This window comes from Corapipo altera, unplaced genomic scaffold (genome assembly GCF_003945725.1).
Source record: "Corapipo altera isolate COAL_440 unplaced genomic scaffold, ASM394572v1 0, whole genome shotgun sequence".
In the NCBI taxonomy this organism is placed as follows: Eukaryota; Metazoa; Chordata; class Aves; order Passeriformes; family Pipridae; genus Corapipo; species Corapipo altera.
This window is the reverse complement of record NW_020884872.1, coordinates 23,571,539-23,587,177: the sequence shown is the minus strand read 5'-3', so window position 1 is coordinate 23,587,177 and position 15,639 is coordinate 23,571,539. Positions and strand designations below refer to the sequence as shown.

The window sequence follows — 15,639 nt, the reverse complement described above, 5'->3', positions numbered from 1 at the left end:
ATGCCAGAAAAAATGCTTACAATCATGGACTGTACTGAGGAAAAAAAATCCAGAGCAAATCAACAGCAAATTGAGAATACAACTTCAAATTTCTAATCTCTTTGTATTACATATCATCATCAAGATAAAAAAGTTCTGCAGTTCTTCTGAAACACAATAAGTTACTAGAAATTTTGGAAATTTTCAATCAACGATCTGCTGTTAAAAATCAGCTTTTGAATGTAATGAACACATAAGAGTAGCTGTCAATCAAAAAGTCTCGACTCGCCCTTTCAGGACTCTCCATTTCTGACACACTTTCCTTGCTCAATCTTGAAAAATGATCTTACCTTTCAGCAACTGCTTCTTTCGTTATCCATTATTATCCACATGCAGATATGGCAGGAGATGTATTGCTTCAGATCCCTCTCTATGTAGATTAAATGGCTTACTACTTAAAGATCCTAGTTGTATATAGGTTCAATAGAAAGTGTCCAGCAATTTGTCTTCATGCAATGCCTTAGCAATTAAAATGCTTGCAAGAACATACATTTAAGTTTCTGAACTCAAGCTCCCTCTCAGGACAGAACCAAACACCATAGAATTACAACCTAACAACTTCTCTTGCACATTAGGGTGAAACCCCAGCCTTATAGAAACTCTCAGTGACTCTAAAGGGGAGGGATTTCCCCTTTAAGCAACTTACATTAGCTCTGAATCTAGGATTATATGCTTCTCTAGAACATGCTACTTCTCACTTTTTACAGCATCACGTCTAACAATAACCAGTACTGACAATACTTTAAGATAATTTTATTGAAAATGAGAATAAACAAACTATGCTATATCTCATTTCTTTTATTACAATGGCTTAAAAAATCTATATAAAAATAGAGGTTCTTTTTGATCTTAATAGCCATTATTTACTAAGACTGTTGATTCTTCTACATAAAGGTGCAATATTAAACAATGTAAAGAGGAACAGAAAAATTATCAAAAAAACAGCTGGGCAGGAACAAGTTGTAGTTTCAAAAGGTCTGTTATCTAGTTAATTTTATTACTAGAGTCAAGATTACACTTGCTTAAATAAAACATGACAAATTCACTTATGGATGTTACCAAAATGATATGATCTCATCAAAATTTGACTAAGCCAGAAATTATGAACTTATAAAATATGAGGCCAGATCCGCCTTCCTGATTCATGAATGAGTTTGATACAGTAGAACTTCACCCCTAATTTAACTTTATTAACTAAGAAAGATCTATCTCACTGAAGTACTACACTCAGAAGTTTAAGGAAAGAAATATTTGGCCCACTCTCTCAATAATGCAAGATACAATCTACTCTACGTAGCCAAAGTAAAGTTTTATTGATAAAAGCAGGTTTATGTAAATATTCAGCTATAAATTATTTCTAGAGCTTTGGTACTGCAATGTTCAGACATATATTCAGAAATACTATTTTGTTCTTTTTGGATGATTATCAGGTATCTTATCAGATAAAGTTTTGTTCATGTGACTCTAATTATTCAGATTTCTGTAAAGTTCTTTCCTGTTTGAGCTTCTTCCAAAGTGACTTCAAACTGTTCCATTTTCTGAACAAACTGAGTGCTTCCAAACAGTTTATGCCAGAAGAGGAATAAATTAATGATCAGGAACTTAGAATACTTTTGGTCTTCAAAGGGTTTAATATATAGAATTTAACTCTTCTCCTCCCTGCTTTGAAGTGAATCATTTTTAGTAGAGTAATTTAGCCTCAGGTTTCTTCAGAGTTAGTGCATTACGCTATTCTGTACGATACAGAAGTGCTAACTGCTTAAAACATTACCAAACAATAGTAGTCTGAAGACTTCCATTTAAGAAAAAATCATAATCAAGTAAGCTTTTTTCTGCAAAAATTAATGTTATGTCTTTCTATTTATAGGTCCCAAGTCTAGAACTGTTATTTTATGCAAGTTACTAGCCAAAGTGGAAGATGAAAAAGTTGAGAAAAAAATCCACCGGAAAAAGGCTTAGATGTGAAAAACTCAAAACACTCATTTTACATAATTTTAATTACTACTGGTCTTTTTACAGTTACTCACTATACTCATTATAAACTTTGCCCATTTAAGAGAAGATCATTAATACTATATAGGCTTCTCTCATTTCAGTGATACTTCTTAGGAAAGACTGAAAAGGAAAAGGCAAATTATCTAAGTGAGGAATATCTTTTTCATTCTAAAATAACTTGATATAATAAACTTCAAGATACTCCCAAAATTTCCAGTTGTTTTCCTACCTGTGTGCAGACAAATTACTGAGGTACAGGGTGTATTTTTCTTCAGAAGACAGACCATCCATCATCAAGTAAAAAATGTGAAAATTACTCTGGTTGAGAGGCTGGATAATGACACGAGACTTCTCCAACATGTATGTATAAATCCTAGCTGATTGAGAAACAAACATGTAAATTAATCATCATTCTGAGTGGTCTAAACTTACATATTTTTAAAGCATTCACCATTGCAACAGTTAAGAATAAACAACGTTTCTTATAAAATGGTCTGAGGGGAACATATAAAATTTAATAGTACCATTCATACTCCCATGGTTCTCTATATAAATCACATATAAAGCCCTACTTCCATTAAAATTGGTGGAAAAAAAAATTATCTTACTTACTGTCTTAAAACTACTTAGTTTTAAAGATAATGATGTTGATTTTTACTCTTTTTTTATTTATATATTTGATGAACCAGTTGCTGTATTTGAGAGACAAGCTATTAGTCATCTCACCAAAGTGTAGCCATGTGAGCACTGGCATCTATTCTAAGCTCCTTCTTAACAGAAAGAGAAAGATGCAAGAGATTCAAGACCTCTTGAAAAAACCACCCTTGGAAGCATTTCTTCTTTCTCTGCTGGTGATTAAGAACACACAGATTAATAGTTCAGATTAACCACCTAACTTCTAGATGGCTACAAAGAGACAAATTCCTCCGCAGAACTGGCTATCAGCAAGCTCACTAACCTGAGCCTGGGGAAACATGGGTATCTTGGAATGGGTGTGATGAGCTGCCTAAAGGAGAAGCCATGTGGATCAGCACAATCTGGGAAGAAGGTGAAGGAGGATGAATCTGAATGAGACTTGCCTACAGAAATGCAGTTTACAGGGTTATAAATAACCTCAGGCCCACTAAGGTTCTGAAAGAGGCAAATCACAGAAGCTAATGAAATATTGGACCCTCAGATCCATTTACCTGTTCACAAGTTTACAGACATTTTATAGATATACATGAAGAGACAGACACTATTTTGGGCAATCTACTCCTCAGTCCTCCACTGGGGGTACATCACCACACAGTTCCAGATGCAAGAGACTAAGAGAACAAGGGAACATTGAACTGCAGCTGGAGGTCATGGCCTTCCCTGGCAGTGGGAACCTGATTCCAGCTCCCACTTACCCTGCCGTTTCCATACTTTATCTCACCATTACTTAAATACCAGCTGTGGTGCAAAGACCAGAAGTGTGTCCCTTCACACAAAATTGAGCACCTCCACCACTTGAACGCAGTCCATTTTGCTGCAGCTTTAAGCTTTTCAATCTCTGCAGTATGGTGGAGCTTTCACAGAGTCTTAGTGAGCATCCTTACCCGGGAAAGGACTGTTGAGTTTAGAGCAAAAGGTGCACTTCTCAGCAATGGAGGAACTATATTTTTGAAACACTGTAACCAGAGAAGAATATTAAAGCATAGCTTCCCCTAGTGTGGGTTTCAATCAATCCACCTAGGACTCCTTCCTTTAAGAACTGGAAGAAGTTCTTGAACACATAGTTACAGAAAATACTGGTGCATGCATCCTGTAGCACAGAAGGATATTCTTAAATGCATACCATTTTTGTGCCACTCATGTTTTTTTAGAATTTTTCTTTTTTTTTTTTTTTTTACGTTTTTGAAGTAAGCTGGGATTAAGCACAAAATAGCACTGATTTATTCGGTACAGTCAAAACTTTTGCACTTCTAAACATATGCAGAAGCACAACTTCAGATGCCTAAGAGACCTGAATTTTGAAGGCTGCGTGGGCGTTTAAAGACTTTGAAAGATGGGGTTAGTTGTGGTTGAAGCATTATTTTCAGAATCAGTTCTTGACTCACAGGTACTGCCCAATGCAACACTGAGCGAAGTTATGCAGGTTGGTGTATGAGAGTGTGTACCAGAGGCATGGTAGTTGCTTTAGCCTAGTGACTAGGCTAGAGGGCAGAATGGGATGCTCCTGTCACCATACACTTGCTAATAGCCACAGTAGCTCATTCAGCGCTAGTTAGTTACTGCTATACCTTCTGTATTTGTCTGGCAAATTTATTTTAAATTCCACCTATTTATCTTCCCATCTTTTGAAATTCTTTAAGTTTCTGTGTATACTGTTAAATTAAACACAGCAAACTTGAGGTTACTTGAAATTGTGTGTTTAAGGGAACAATTGAGAATATTGCTGAAAGACAGTGTAGACTGGAGGGAAATTAAATGGGTGAGTCTCAAACATTGTTTTAAGAAAGGTCTCAGCAGGTAAGCTCTGTCCTTGAACTAAATATAACTATGCACAGTCTCTCAAAGTTCTACTCTACACAGGCCAAACAATCCTGAACACATCCCAGTCAAGGAGTGCAAAGGTCACTAGCCAGGGACCTCTTCTACACTTTCTTTAGGTAATAGCACAGACATGGCCTGAGAGATGTGCTGGTAACCAAAACCACGCCTGCATAACTACCTAAGGGACAGCGGACCAACAGCAAAGAGTTGCACATCTGACTTGCTGAACCAAGGAGACATGATCTGGTCCATTTAATCATCCTACAAAATATAGAAGTGAACTGCTATTATGAGAAGTTGTGCATCATCCATCTAGTCTTCTGCTGCTACAATACAAAAAGAAAAACAAACAAACCCCAAACCAGTGCTTGAAGTAAAAAGGCACACTTGGGAAATCATATATGTTTCTGGCTCCCGTAAGTTTGCAGCACACTGCAAATTGAAGCAATGCAATCTTAACCTTTCACGGCAGGACTGGCCCAGACACACACTTTCATCAGAATCAATTGTTACCTGTCTGCCATTCCTACATGATAAAACAGAATAGATGAACCTGAAGGATGATTTCCATGTTTTATTGTGCTTGTAATTTATTTCTAAGTAAAACTAACCCAACCATCAATTAATTTGAAAAGAGTCCACTACTTCTCTTTAATCACATATTTGTGTGCAATGTTCTTCGCTAAGGCTTTCATAACTACCACTCAGGTGTTTTTAACATTCATTAATTAATAAAAGCAAGAAAAATGTTATCAAAGGTCATCTATCATTTAACTTTGATGATGGGCAACACCACTTACTTAGATGACACAAATTAATTCAGCCCTTTTCAGGTACTTCAAATCACCTTCAGTTTAATAAGGCTAAATACAGTTCATCTCAACTAGCATCTCCAGCAATGGGAAGACCTTTAAAAAAAGCCAAGTTTTCAAACACCAAGAATCAAACACAGCACCATCTTAATGGTGCTAAAGGAACTCATAAAGAAAACTATCACAGTAGTACGCTTTTCTACAAAGAGAAGCATGTTTGTTGATCTGTATGTAAAATAAAAGGGAAAAAATAATAGAGTTCAAAAGCAAAGACTCTCATTTTTGTGCAGTGTTAATCGTGCTTACAAGCACAAATTTGTACTTCCTTTAACAGCTCATTTGATCTACTGAGCAGCTACACAGTCAGCAAGCAGATTCTCTATTAAAAGTGTGGCCAGTGAAACCTGTCTTCCAGCTATGCATTCTTTGAAACTACATTGTTCCTTCTCAAAAGATATGCTGTCCTAAACACAATTATTGCTAAAAACAAAGTAACATTTGTCAGTCCATTTCAATGCAACTTAAAAAAAAAAATGAAAAGACCTCAGTCCTTGTTTTTCAAAAAGTGAAGACTGAGAAAAGCATGGCCTGGAAAGTAAGGGAGAAAAATCTGGAGAACAACTTTTTCAGACTTTTTTTTCTCTTTCTTTTTTGAGTAATTTGATGAATTGATAGAAGCCTTAATTTTCATCCTAGGAATTATGTCAATTTACCTGAAGGACCATTCTGGAAATAAATAAATAATCTGCCTTTTACTACTATGCTGTGAGTGTGAATTGTTCTCTATGAATTATCACAATTTTTTGCCAGAAGTTCAATCTTTGACTTCTGAATTTATTTTAGAAATTTAATGAAATCACAGGCTGTAGTTTATTCTGTGTTTGTTCTAATGTAAGACTTTTTACTTTACCGCCTTATTTTATCCAGTCACAAACAACAATTACTTAATCTGGGTTACACCTTCTCCACTTGTTTGCCTGTACTAAAGCAATAAAAGACACCTAACTGCAAAGGCACTTATGACAGAAAAACTCCCATTTGAACCCAACTTTGCAGTACACCTTATCAGAAACAAGAGTCAGAGAAGATAAATAAAACCTCTAAATATATCCGTACTGGCTTTGTGTAGAACCACACTCAAAAGCTCGATCGTTGTTTTCAAAATGTGGCAAAGATACAGTTTATGCAAGTCCCTGCAAACTCAATATATTCAAATTAAATATATATAATACAGAGGATTTATAAAATGTTAGCTTTAGGGACTGAGTTTTATTTTTACAAGCTCAACTCAGATGCTCTTCAGTCCATGTTAATGTATACATCACTTTACATTCCTCCCACAAGAGTTCATACATAAAAATTAAAATCACACTTTTTCAGTTTTGCTTTTCCTTTACAATTATCCTACATTCATTGTAAAACAAACCAGAAATACAGTGTTAGTAATTGCCCATGCAGTGACATTTTCACTGAAGAAACTCTCATATTTGCTAGCATATAGTGAACTGTCTCAAAAATAAGAATTTTAATTCCCACTAAGAAATACATCCAAAGAATTTTTTTAGCAAACTCTTCAGAAAGCATAAACACAATTAAAATTATTTAAAAAAAAAAGAATAGATTTTTGAAATGTTTATCCAATGGAACCTAATTTATTTGGAATGAAGTGTATCTTGCCACACAGCTTCTCCATCCAAAAAGATCCGTGCAAGGAGGAAACTGTCTGTGCGTAGTTATTTCTGCATACCTCACTTTGACACTGAGTAACTTTATGATGACTAGACAGAGTTTTCAGAATCAAACTGAAGTTTTTCTCAGCTTTCTTGTTTGGGTTTTTTTTACTAATGAATGCTTACCGGGGATTAGCAGACTCACACTTACTCTGAAAGCAAGCACAAATTCCATACCATCTTGCCTCTAATGAGAAAAAAACATCAACATGATTCCTACTTCTTTTAGAAGAAACTTCCAATTTCAGCACTGGAGAAAATACTTGGGTTTTTTTTCCTAAACAGATTATATTATCACTCAGTAATTTAAGGGATATTTAAAATACCCAATACACATTAGGCAGAAATACAAAACTCAATCTCTTTGTTACTTTTATTTCACAGTGATGCGACACACAGCTCTCTCAGTATACTAATCTGGGAAATAAAGAGAAATGTGATTTCCCCGGAACTAATCAGCGGTGTCAATTTTTTTCTTGTCTTTCCCTGCCACCTAGTGGCTGCTCAGAACAACTTAAGACTGCTCATTCCTAACAAGCTATCAACTCATATACTATATGTTCCTCCGACACTCCCTAAAGCCTCCCTGCCTCTTTCACATACTTTAAAGCCTTTGCTGTCCAACTCTGTGTATGGTACACTGGGATCTCTGATCTAATAGTCTGTGGGTGATATAAAAATAAACAGATTACAGGATACTTACCTGCAACTAATGTTTTTTTTCTCACACAAAACTGTAGCTCAAAATACTTTATAAAACAGCTGGAATAATCATTCAGTGGTGTCTTAGCGTGTCCAAAGGCTTCCAAGATACAGTTTACCTGCAAAAAGATGGTAAAGAAGCAATGGTTGATTTGTGACTAATAACTGGGGAGGAAGATCATTTTTCCTCTTGGAATTTAAAAAAAAAATCCTTAGAAGATTTTTTTTCCTAAATACAAATTAAAGTAAGATAGCTAAAAATAAATATAATAAAGAAAATTATGTCATAATAATGGAAGTCATGAATGCAAGGCAGAATAAAATGGTTCACGTGTCAGCTGTTCCTTACCACTGGTTTGGATACAAGTGCCTGGAGTCATGTGCCCAGAGCTGGTATGCTTAGTAAAAATACTAGAATCTTTGAAAGTAGCTTATGAATTTAAAGTCAATCAATACTAGTAAGCAATCAAAGGAATTTACAAGCATTATATGATGTCAGAAATTGCATGAATTATTGATTTCAAATAGAATTACTTCAGGATTATACTAGTGAAAAACTGAGGAAAAAAATAGATTCACACATTTTTATGGCATCTCTCACTAATGCATTTTCATGTTACACTTTCACAGTCACAGCAACTGTTTCAAGATAGCATTAAAAAACCCCAAAAAACCCAAACCAAAACATTAAATATGCCATCTTTATTCCATGTTTTCTCTGTATTTAGCTCTTTTGTGTATAATTAGTTGCTTACACCCCTTATACCCTGAAGGATTCCCTTCAGAACATTCCTCTGCATCCTTAGAAGTGGATTGCAATGTGGCCCAAATACACTGTTGTTCTAATATAATTTTTTTCATGAAGCTGGATGACCTAGTTGGGGAGGGAAGCGAGCTGTGGAGTAGTACAGATAAGATGTAGTTTCAATCACAAAGACAGAAGCCCTAAAAATCAAAACGTTAAGAATTATTAAACCAGCTGTCTGTGCAGTAGGTGGCAGCAATAAACTAGTCAGTTTAGTTTTGATTTCAGTTCCACTCCAGTAGCATTGTTTAGAATGCATCTGTTCTTTAGAATAATTCAGCACTTGGTTTAACCTGTGCAGCTTTATTAATTTAATGGTGTTATGCATAACTGCAGCAGAAATGAATCCAGGGTGCTGTGTTCATTAAGACACCTTAAAAGGCACCTAAACCAGAATCTGTACTTTATTCCCCATGGGTGAAATCTGCTACATCTACCTGTGCTATCTGAAATCAGATATTCTATCTAATCTAGTTGTAAGGGATCCTTCTATAACCAAAAGGCAACTCTTTTTTCTTAATATGTGATAATTCTCTTCCACCTGCATTGATTGAGACTCATTGGTATGTATGGCTACATCAATACTATTAAACAAAACAAGATCAAGAGCAGGACTCTAACGTAAATGGTAAGTAGCATGATAAGGCTCACATTCAGAGACCTAACATCTCTTCTTTTGCAAATCAGGGTGGACATAATGTTGTGAATGGTCCCTGGCACGTGCTGTCCTCTGAACTGTGACCAGAGGATCTCTACGAGATTTAAACCGTGCCAGGGAGCAGGGCACCAAGTGTCTGTTAGGGATTGCTGTTGTTTACTGCATAAAGTAAGTTACAGTACTTTAAAAAGTTAACCTATTTTTAGTTGGAGAAAATTAGGTCTGGTCTGACCCCTCCAACATTAGTTTCTCTTCTTAACTGGACACTTCTTGTTCCATTTGCATGATGGACAACCATGACAGTTGTCCCTGGGAATTTTCCTGTGTTCAGGAGAAAAGTTACAGCAAAGACAGTAACACTTCTCACACCTCCTGATTCCCTGTTGTTATATTTGCATCCGAAGCACAGAGTTTTCAGTTGCTTATTGACAAAGTTACTTATTTACTTACTTCTTCTTCTAATTACTTAATCTGAACTTTAGGAAAGAAAAGGACTTGGATGATGTGACCTGAATTTTGCAGTCTTACTTGAATAACATCCATGGCCTGATCAGTTCAAAACTGTAAGTAAACCTGTGTAGGTAGTAAATAAAAGAATATACAGTAGAAATAAATATAGTTTGTAGATCTGGCTCCTAGCTCTAAAAATACAGTAAAAATGCACTGGCCCTATATAATGGTATTATTGCAACACTAGACTTTAAAACTCATAAAAAGTGAGAAAATAACGAGAATACTCTTAACATCGCACGTGAAACCTAGATTAAATGTCTCATTTTAGGAATACCATCAACGAACCAGATAACACCATGATAAACACCAACATTGCAACTGCATGACTTCATGAAGTAAAATAAAGGTACAGCTTATTAATTTGTAGTGTTCTCAGTGTCATCAGGCTTATTTCATGTCTTCAAAAAACACAAACGCAAAACTTCTAAAATCCACCCAAAATCCACAGGATTTTTACTACCTTATCATCTGTAATGTACAAACTATGAATCACTGTATCTGTAGCCTTTCCCACATCCCAATAATCCTGATTTGTAGGTTGTCTGCTAGTGGCAGCTGTACTTCCAACATATTTTATCATCTTTCTGGACTGAATCATGCATAACTCAGGACGAAAGTATGTTTTGAGTGATTCATATGACACTACTAAAACCCCATAATGAACAATTCTAGAGTTCTGTTGAATGTCATGCATGTGGCAAGTGAAACCATAAAAAGTACCCCAAAAGGACCTTGGGTTGACTGTAAGCCTTGTAGAAGAAGATCATCAGAGCAGGTGAAAGAGGTTAAACTTTTTTTTTTAAAGTACGAAACTCAGAACTGACCTATGACAAGGCAGACTGTGCTAAAACTTTCTGTGTAAATCTGTCTCTGAGCTAGGATCTCGAACGAGAAATTTCATTGGGAAAGGCAATTTTTTAAAAGAATTTGAATTGGCAACCTGGAGGTTGCATTATTTAAAATGCCAGTATTAACCTTTGTAGGGAATTAAATATGGGGATACAGAACTACATATTTTGGAAATTAAATATGACCAAACAAATATTCATAACTCTTGCCTATTTCTTAAACATATTTAGTACATAAACACAGAGCCATATAACTGTATTTTTCCTGCAAGTTTACACTTTCTATCTTACCTGCTATTACTTCAGATGTCTCAGCACTTCTTATACTGTTTAGAGAAGCACCATCACACCATACAGTCAAATTTATTTATCTACTGAAGGCAATTAGTACCCATTTTGGAAACAGTTCCTTATCACACAAATGTTTCTTATTCACTGAAACACTGATTTCCAAAGTCACCAAAACATATAGAAACAAAACTGTCTCCACTTTTGAATCAATATGAGCTTAATCTTGTTCCCATTCAGGGAATGAAATTGAGGAAAAGAAATTTCCTTTGACTTCAGTGGTGAAAAAAACCAACCCTTTGTTAATTTCTGCAGAGTAGATGCCTTTTTCCTTACAGTTCAAATATCTTTCCCTTTTCAAGAGGCTAAGTTTTTGTTTTGTTCTACTCAGTGATCACAATGCTACTTACGTGTTTTATCTTCGTATCAAAGGTATTTCTGCTGGAGCTGGCTCTGCAAGTGAGGTGTTTCACTATCTGTTTGCAGGCTTCAGTCTTCCCAGAACCACTTTCTCCACTGCAAGATGACAGTCAAGGAAGAGAGGGAGGAATCATCGTTAGTTTCACAACTGCGTTGTTCTTTATATTCTCTGCTAGCTGTGTTTGAATAGATTTAAGTTAGCTCCGTCAAACTTTCATTTCAAATAACAGCAGGTTTATGGATGGCAAATAAAGAACAGAATGTAGGAGAGAGACTGGCTGACTGACTATGTTCATGAGGGCTGTCAGAGCTGTCAAGACATATTGTTTTGTACCACAAGTCAAACCAATCAAATCTAAAGCTTTCAAGCCTTTTTGAAGGTATTTATAGCATAGACATTATCTTTATCTTTTGTCCAGCAAAGAAGTCCTCTTATGCTGCCTAGTTCTCTTTGCAGATGGGGAAATACTGCTGTGGTAATGATGAGAGTCAGAAGGAATGGAAAGTGGAGAATACAAGAGGAAAAAGGGAAAGAAAATAGGAAAGGAACAGGAAAGAAGAGGATAAATGATTTTACAACCTGCCCTGTTTCTGCAGTGCAGTACTGTTCAGATCACCGTGATTCCTTGTTCATGATGTAGAATAAATATTCAAAAGAATGAGAATCTCTGACAGGGAAAGTGAGCAAAGAAAATAAGGTAAAGGTAAAAGAACAACAAAGGTGGGAAGAAATAACAGAAAAGTGGAGAGATGGAGGGAGAAAGCAAAATCAGTGGTGCACTTCAAGCATGAGGAAGGAAGGAAGGAAAAGGAAAAAAAAGAGATGGAAAGGATAAAGCTAGTGAAACCTTATTAAGAAATCCATGTAAGAATTTCTTAATTGAATTATAAGAAGCTGTTTTGTTTATAGACAACTGAACCAAACAAAATGCAATTTGATGCTCCTCCTTCCTTTATTCGCTTGATCCAATTTAAGGGGCTATTTCTACAACAGCCAGTTAGATTTTTAACAGGTACAATGGCCATGATGGCTGGTCAATATGTTACCTGTGTAGTTTAGTTTCTGAAAATGAGATGCAGCAAAATACAGTATCTGTCTGACCGTTGCTTTATTTATTGAAATATCACTTCAGAGGAGAAATCAATTAAATAAGGAAGAAATGAAAGAGGGAAGGATAAAAAGGACTTCATACTCAGATAGCAGTGGGATCTCTGCAGTATTTAATCTTATTCAACTCTCATGGGACATACACGCAGCTCTGGTGAATATCCCATTTGTTCACCTGAAAAACATTAGTCCTATATGACAAGGCATCTCATTACTATATGTGATGAGTCAAACTGCTTTTATCTGTGTTGTCCATGTTTCTATAATGAGGTGGTTCTGACACCAGACTTCAAACTCCTATCAGCATTAGTAGGAGGTAGATGGTCCAAGACTGCAATGGTTGGCATCCTCAATACATGTTGATATATCCAATGAGATCCAACTGCAGGTCCTGAGGGAGCTGGCAGATGAAGTTGCTAAGACACTATGCACCATTTTCAAAAAATCATGGCAGTCAGGACAGGTCCCTGATGACTGGAAAAAGAGAAATATAACACCCATTTTGAAAAAAGGGAAAGCAGAAGACCTGGGGAACTACAGACCAGTCAGTCTCACCTCTGGGACAGGCAAGATCATGGAGCAGATTCTCCTGGAAACTATGCTAAGGCACATGGTGATACGTAACAGCCAACAAGGCTTCACAAAGGAGAAATCATGTTTGACAAATTTGGTGACCTTCTACGACAGGGCTACAGCATTAGTGAAGAGGCACAGAGCCACTGACTTCATCTACCTGGACTTATGCAAAGTGTTTGACACTGTCCCGCACAACATCCTTGTCTCCAAATTGGAGAGACATGGATTTGATGGATGGACCACTCGGGGCATAAAAAACTGGCTGGATGGTCGCACACAAAGAGTTGTAGCCAAGGTCTCATTGTCCACATGGTGACCAGTGACGAGTGGTGTCCCTCAGGGGTCAGTACTGGTGTGATTTAGAATGTAAATGTTGGTTTCTTATAGCTGTTGGTTGGTCTGCCTTATGAAGGTGTGAGATAAGTTAGCATCGAAGCAGAAAAGCATTCTTGTGCACTAAAACTTCCATAGAAGGCATTATGAAACAGACAAAGTAAAGGCTTATTTCTCTGACAAAAAAGGTTAAATTAGAGGCCATGTACTCCAAAGGAAAGGAAAATGAACAGAGAACAGAAAATTTTAAATCCTACGCTCACACAGGGTTTTAGGCAAGTTCCACTAAGTTTTCTCACTTTATTTCTCCTTTGGTTTTCCAGTTTTCTCTTATGAAGATGGAGGCCCTGTTTCCTACTATTTCTTTATTAATAGTTAGTTATGTCATGTGTTTACTTGTTCTAAAAAAAACCAAATGGGAATTTTTCTTTCCCCTGCTGCGTGTGGGGGAGGGATGTTGAATGGGGAGGACAGCTCTCTGCCTTGAGTGATTACCTACACAAAGAAGCTGGCTGGCAGAACTACATTTCAGGCTAATAGCCTTCTAAACCTGCAGGGAGGGGGGAGGAGTTTTTCTCCTCTCCTTGCAAACGGGGGACACTTCACTTTTTGCCTTAACGGAGGCAAGGTGTGTATGTGTGTGTTGGAAAAGTTTTAAGGCCATTTTGCTCTTGACCTGATCATCTAGCTGCTCTCTGGCCTCAGCTTGCCTGTGCGCTGCCATTCATCTGAGCCTGAATCTGCTCAGATTTCATCACAGAGTTTGTGCTCACTGACAAACAAAGGGGGAGTCCTGTCTACAGCCAGCTGCAGACAGCGTGAGTTTAGTGGGAAAGAAACTGCCCTTTTTTCCCCTTCCCCTCCTTGGTGTCGGGGGAGAATCTCCATTTTTCGGCTTCTCCCATGATCCGGGCCCCCCCTATGCAGCCACCAGAGCCCAACAGCGTTCCCTGCTGGTCAACACCAAGCACTGCAGGCTCTGCACCTCCAGTGATCCAACAGCGCTCCTGCCAACTGTGATTAGAACCATACCAGAGGACAGAGAAGTATCAGACTGTTTCCTTTTCGAAGGGGACTTTTGGGTACAGGGTTATTGTTTAGTTGGTTTTGTGTTCTGTTGCTGTTTTTGCCATTACACATATATCCTTTAATAAAGGGTTGTTATTTCTTCCTTTTTCCATACTTCCTCCAATGGACCGTCTTAATTTAGGACTTAAAATTGCTGAGAGAGAGGAGTTTGGTCTACCTCATAACTCATCCTCCTCAGTAAAACACTCCAGTCTCCTTAAACTGAGACAAGTTAATACAACCTTAATTACAACTCTAGTCTCTGTACCTTCAAATAATATGAATAATTTAAAAAAATCTGTTTTGAAATAAAAAATTCAAATTTAGGTTTCCTAGACAGCTCCTTACTTATCTTGTCAGTGCTCAATGCATTTTCATACCCTGAAAAGCAGGAGCAAGGAAGCTAAAAAGCAGTCAGAAGGAAGTTAATTATGAAAAGTCCACCAACTGGCTATTTAAGAGCATAACATAATGTTATTTTATTCTGGAACTTCCATACAAAGTTTATACAAAGTCAGCTCTTGGTATTAAGCACACATGAGTGAAGGTGGCTTGCTATAAACTAAACTAAAAGTAATTGTGAATAACAACCACTCTCTGAGGTAGAATTTTGACCTGAGAGTATTTCTCTTTTTCAGTGTACCATGCCACCATCTGAACATTTGTGTTGACACAAAGGATTGTGTGGAAATGAGGAAACAACCAGACAAAAGCAGAAGGGCAGAAGCACCTCTAGCCAACTTATTCCAGAGTAACATTCTCATGGATCTATGAGTCCTTTTTAGTAAAAACAGGACTGTTCATCCATTGCCTCCTTCCTTTCGGGTACTTACATGAAATGGCCTTACTAGCTACAGAGTGATTCTCTGAGCTCCTCCATCTTCATTCAGCCTGTGATTCCATGTTAGACTAAAGTGCATTTTTTTACTTTTAACATTCATTACTAGGCTTACTCCTTGCACTATACATGCATGCACAGAAGTGTATCCACAACTCAGCTTTATAACTGGAGGTATTTTAAAATCACAGACCACAGGCCAAACACGAACAGAACTTCTCAGGAATGAAAAGTATTCTTCGATATGAAAGGCTGGAGGAAACAAAGTAAAACACAAAAGCCTGGAGCATTTTGGAACTGCAGAGTTGCAGTTATTTGGTTCTGACAGAAATTGAAACTGAGATCTTGAAAACTTCCCCACAAACCCCTCCTCTTCTAATGAAAACTAA

At 36.9% G+C, this 15,639-nt stretch overlaps 1 protein-coding gene across 4 annotated transcripts in view; it reads right to left on the bottom strand.

Annotated features, from left to right (window-relative positions):
* MYO16 (myosin XVI) overlaps positions 1-15,639 on the bottom strand; it is a 360,224-nt gene that overhangs the window by 147,822 nt on the left and 196,763 nt on the right. For all 4 annotated transcript variants that reach the window (XM_027639720.1, XM_027639708.1, XM_027639698.1 and 1 more), the window contains exons 14-16: positions 11,318-11,423; positions 7,797-7,914; positions 2,264-2,411 (exon numbers count right to left, since the gene is read on the bottom strand). In XM_027639720.1, the coding sequence (XP_027495521.1) occupies positions 2,264-2,411; positions 7,797-7,914; positions 11,318-11,423 (372 nt within the window). The remainder of the gene's footprint in view (positions 1-2,263; positions 2,412-7,796; positions 7,915-11,317; positions 11,424-15,639) is intronic.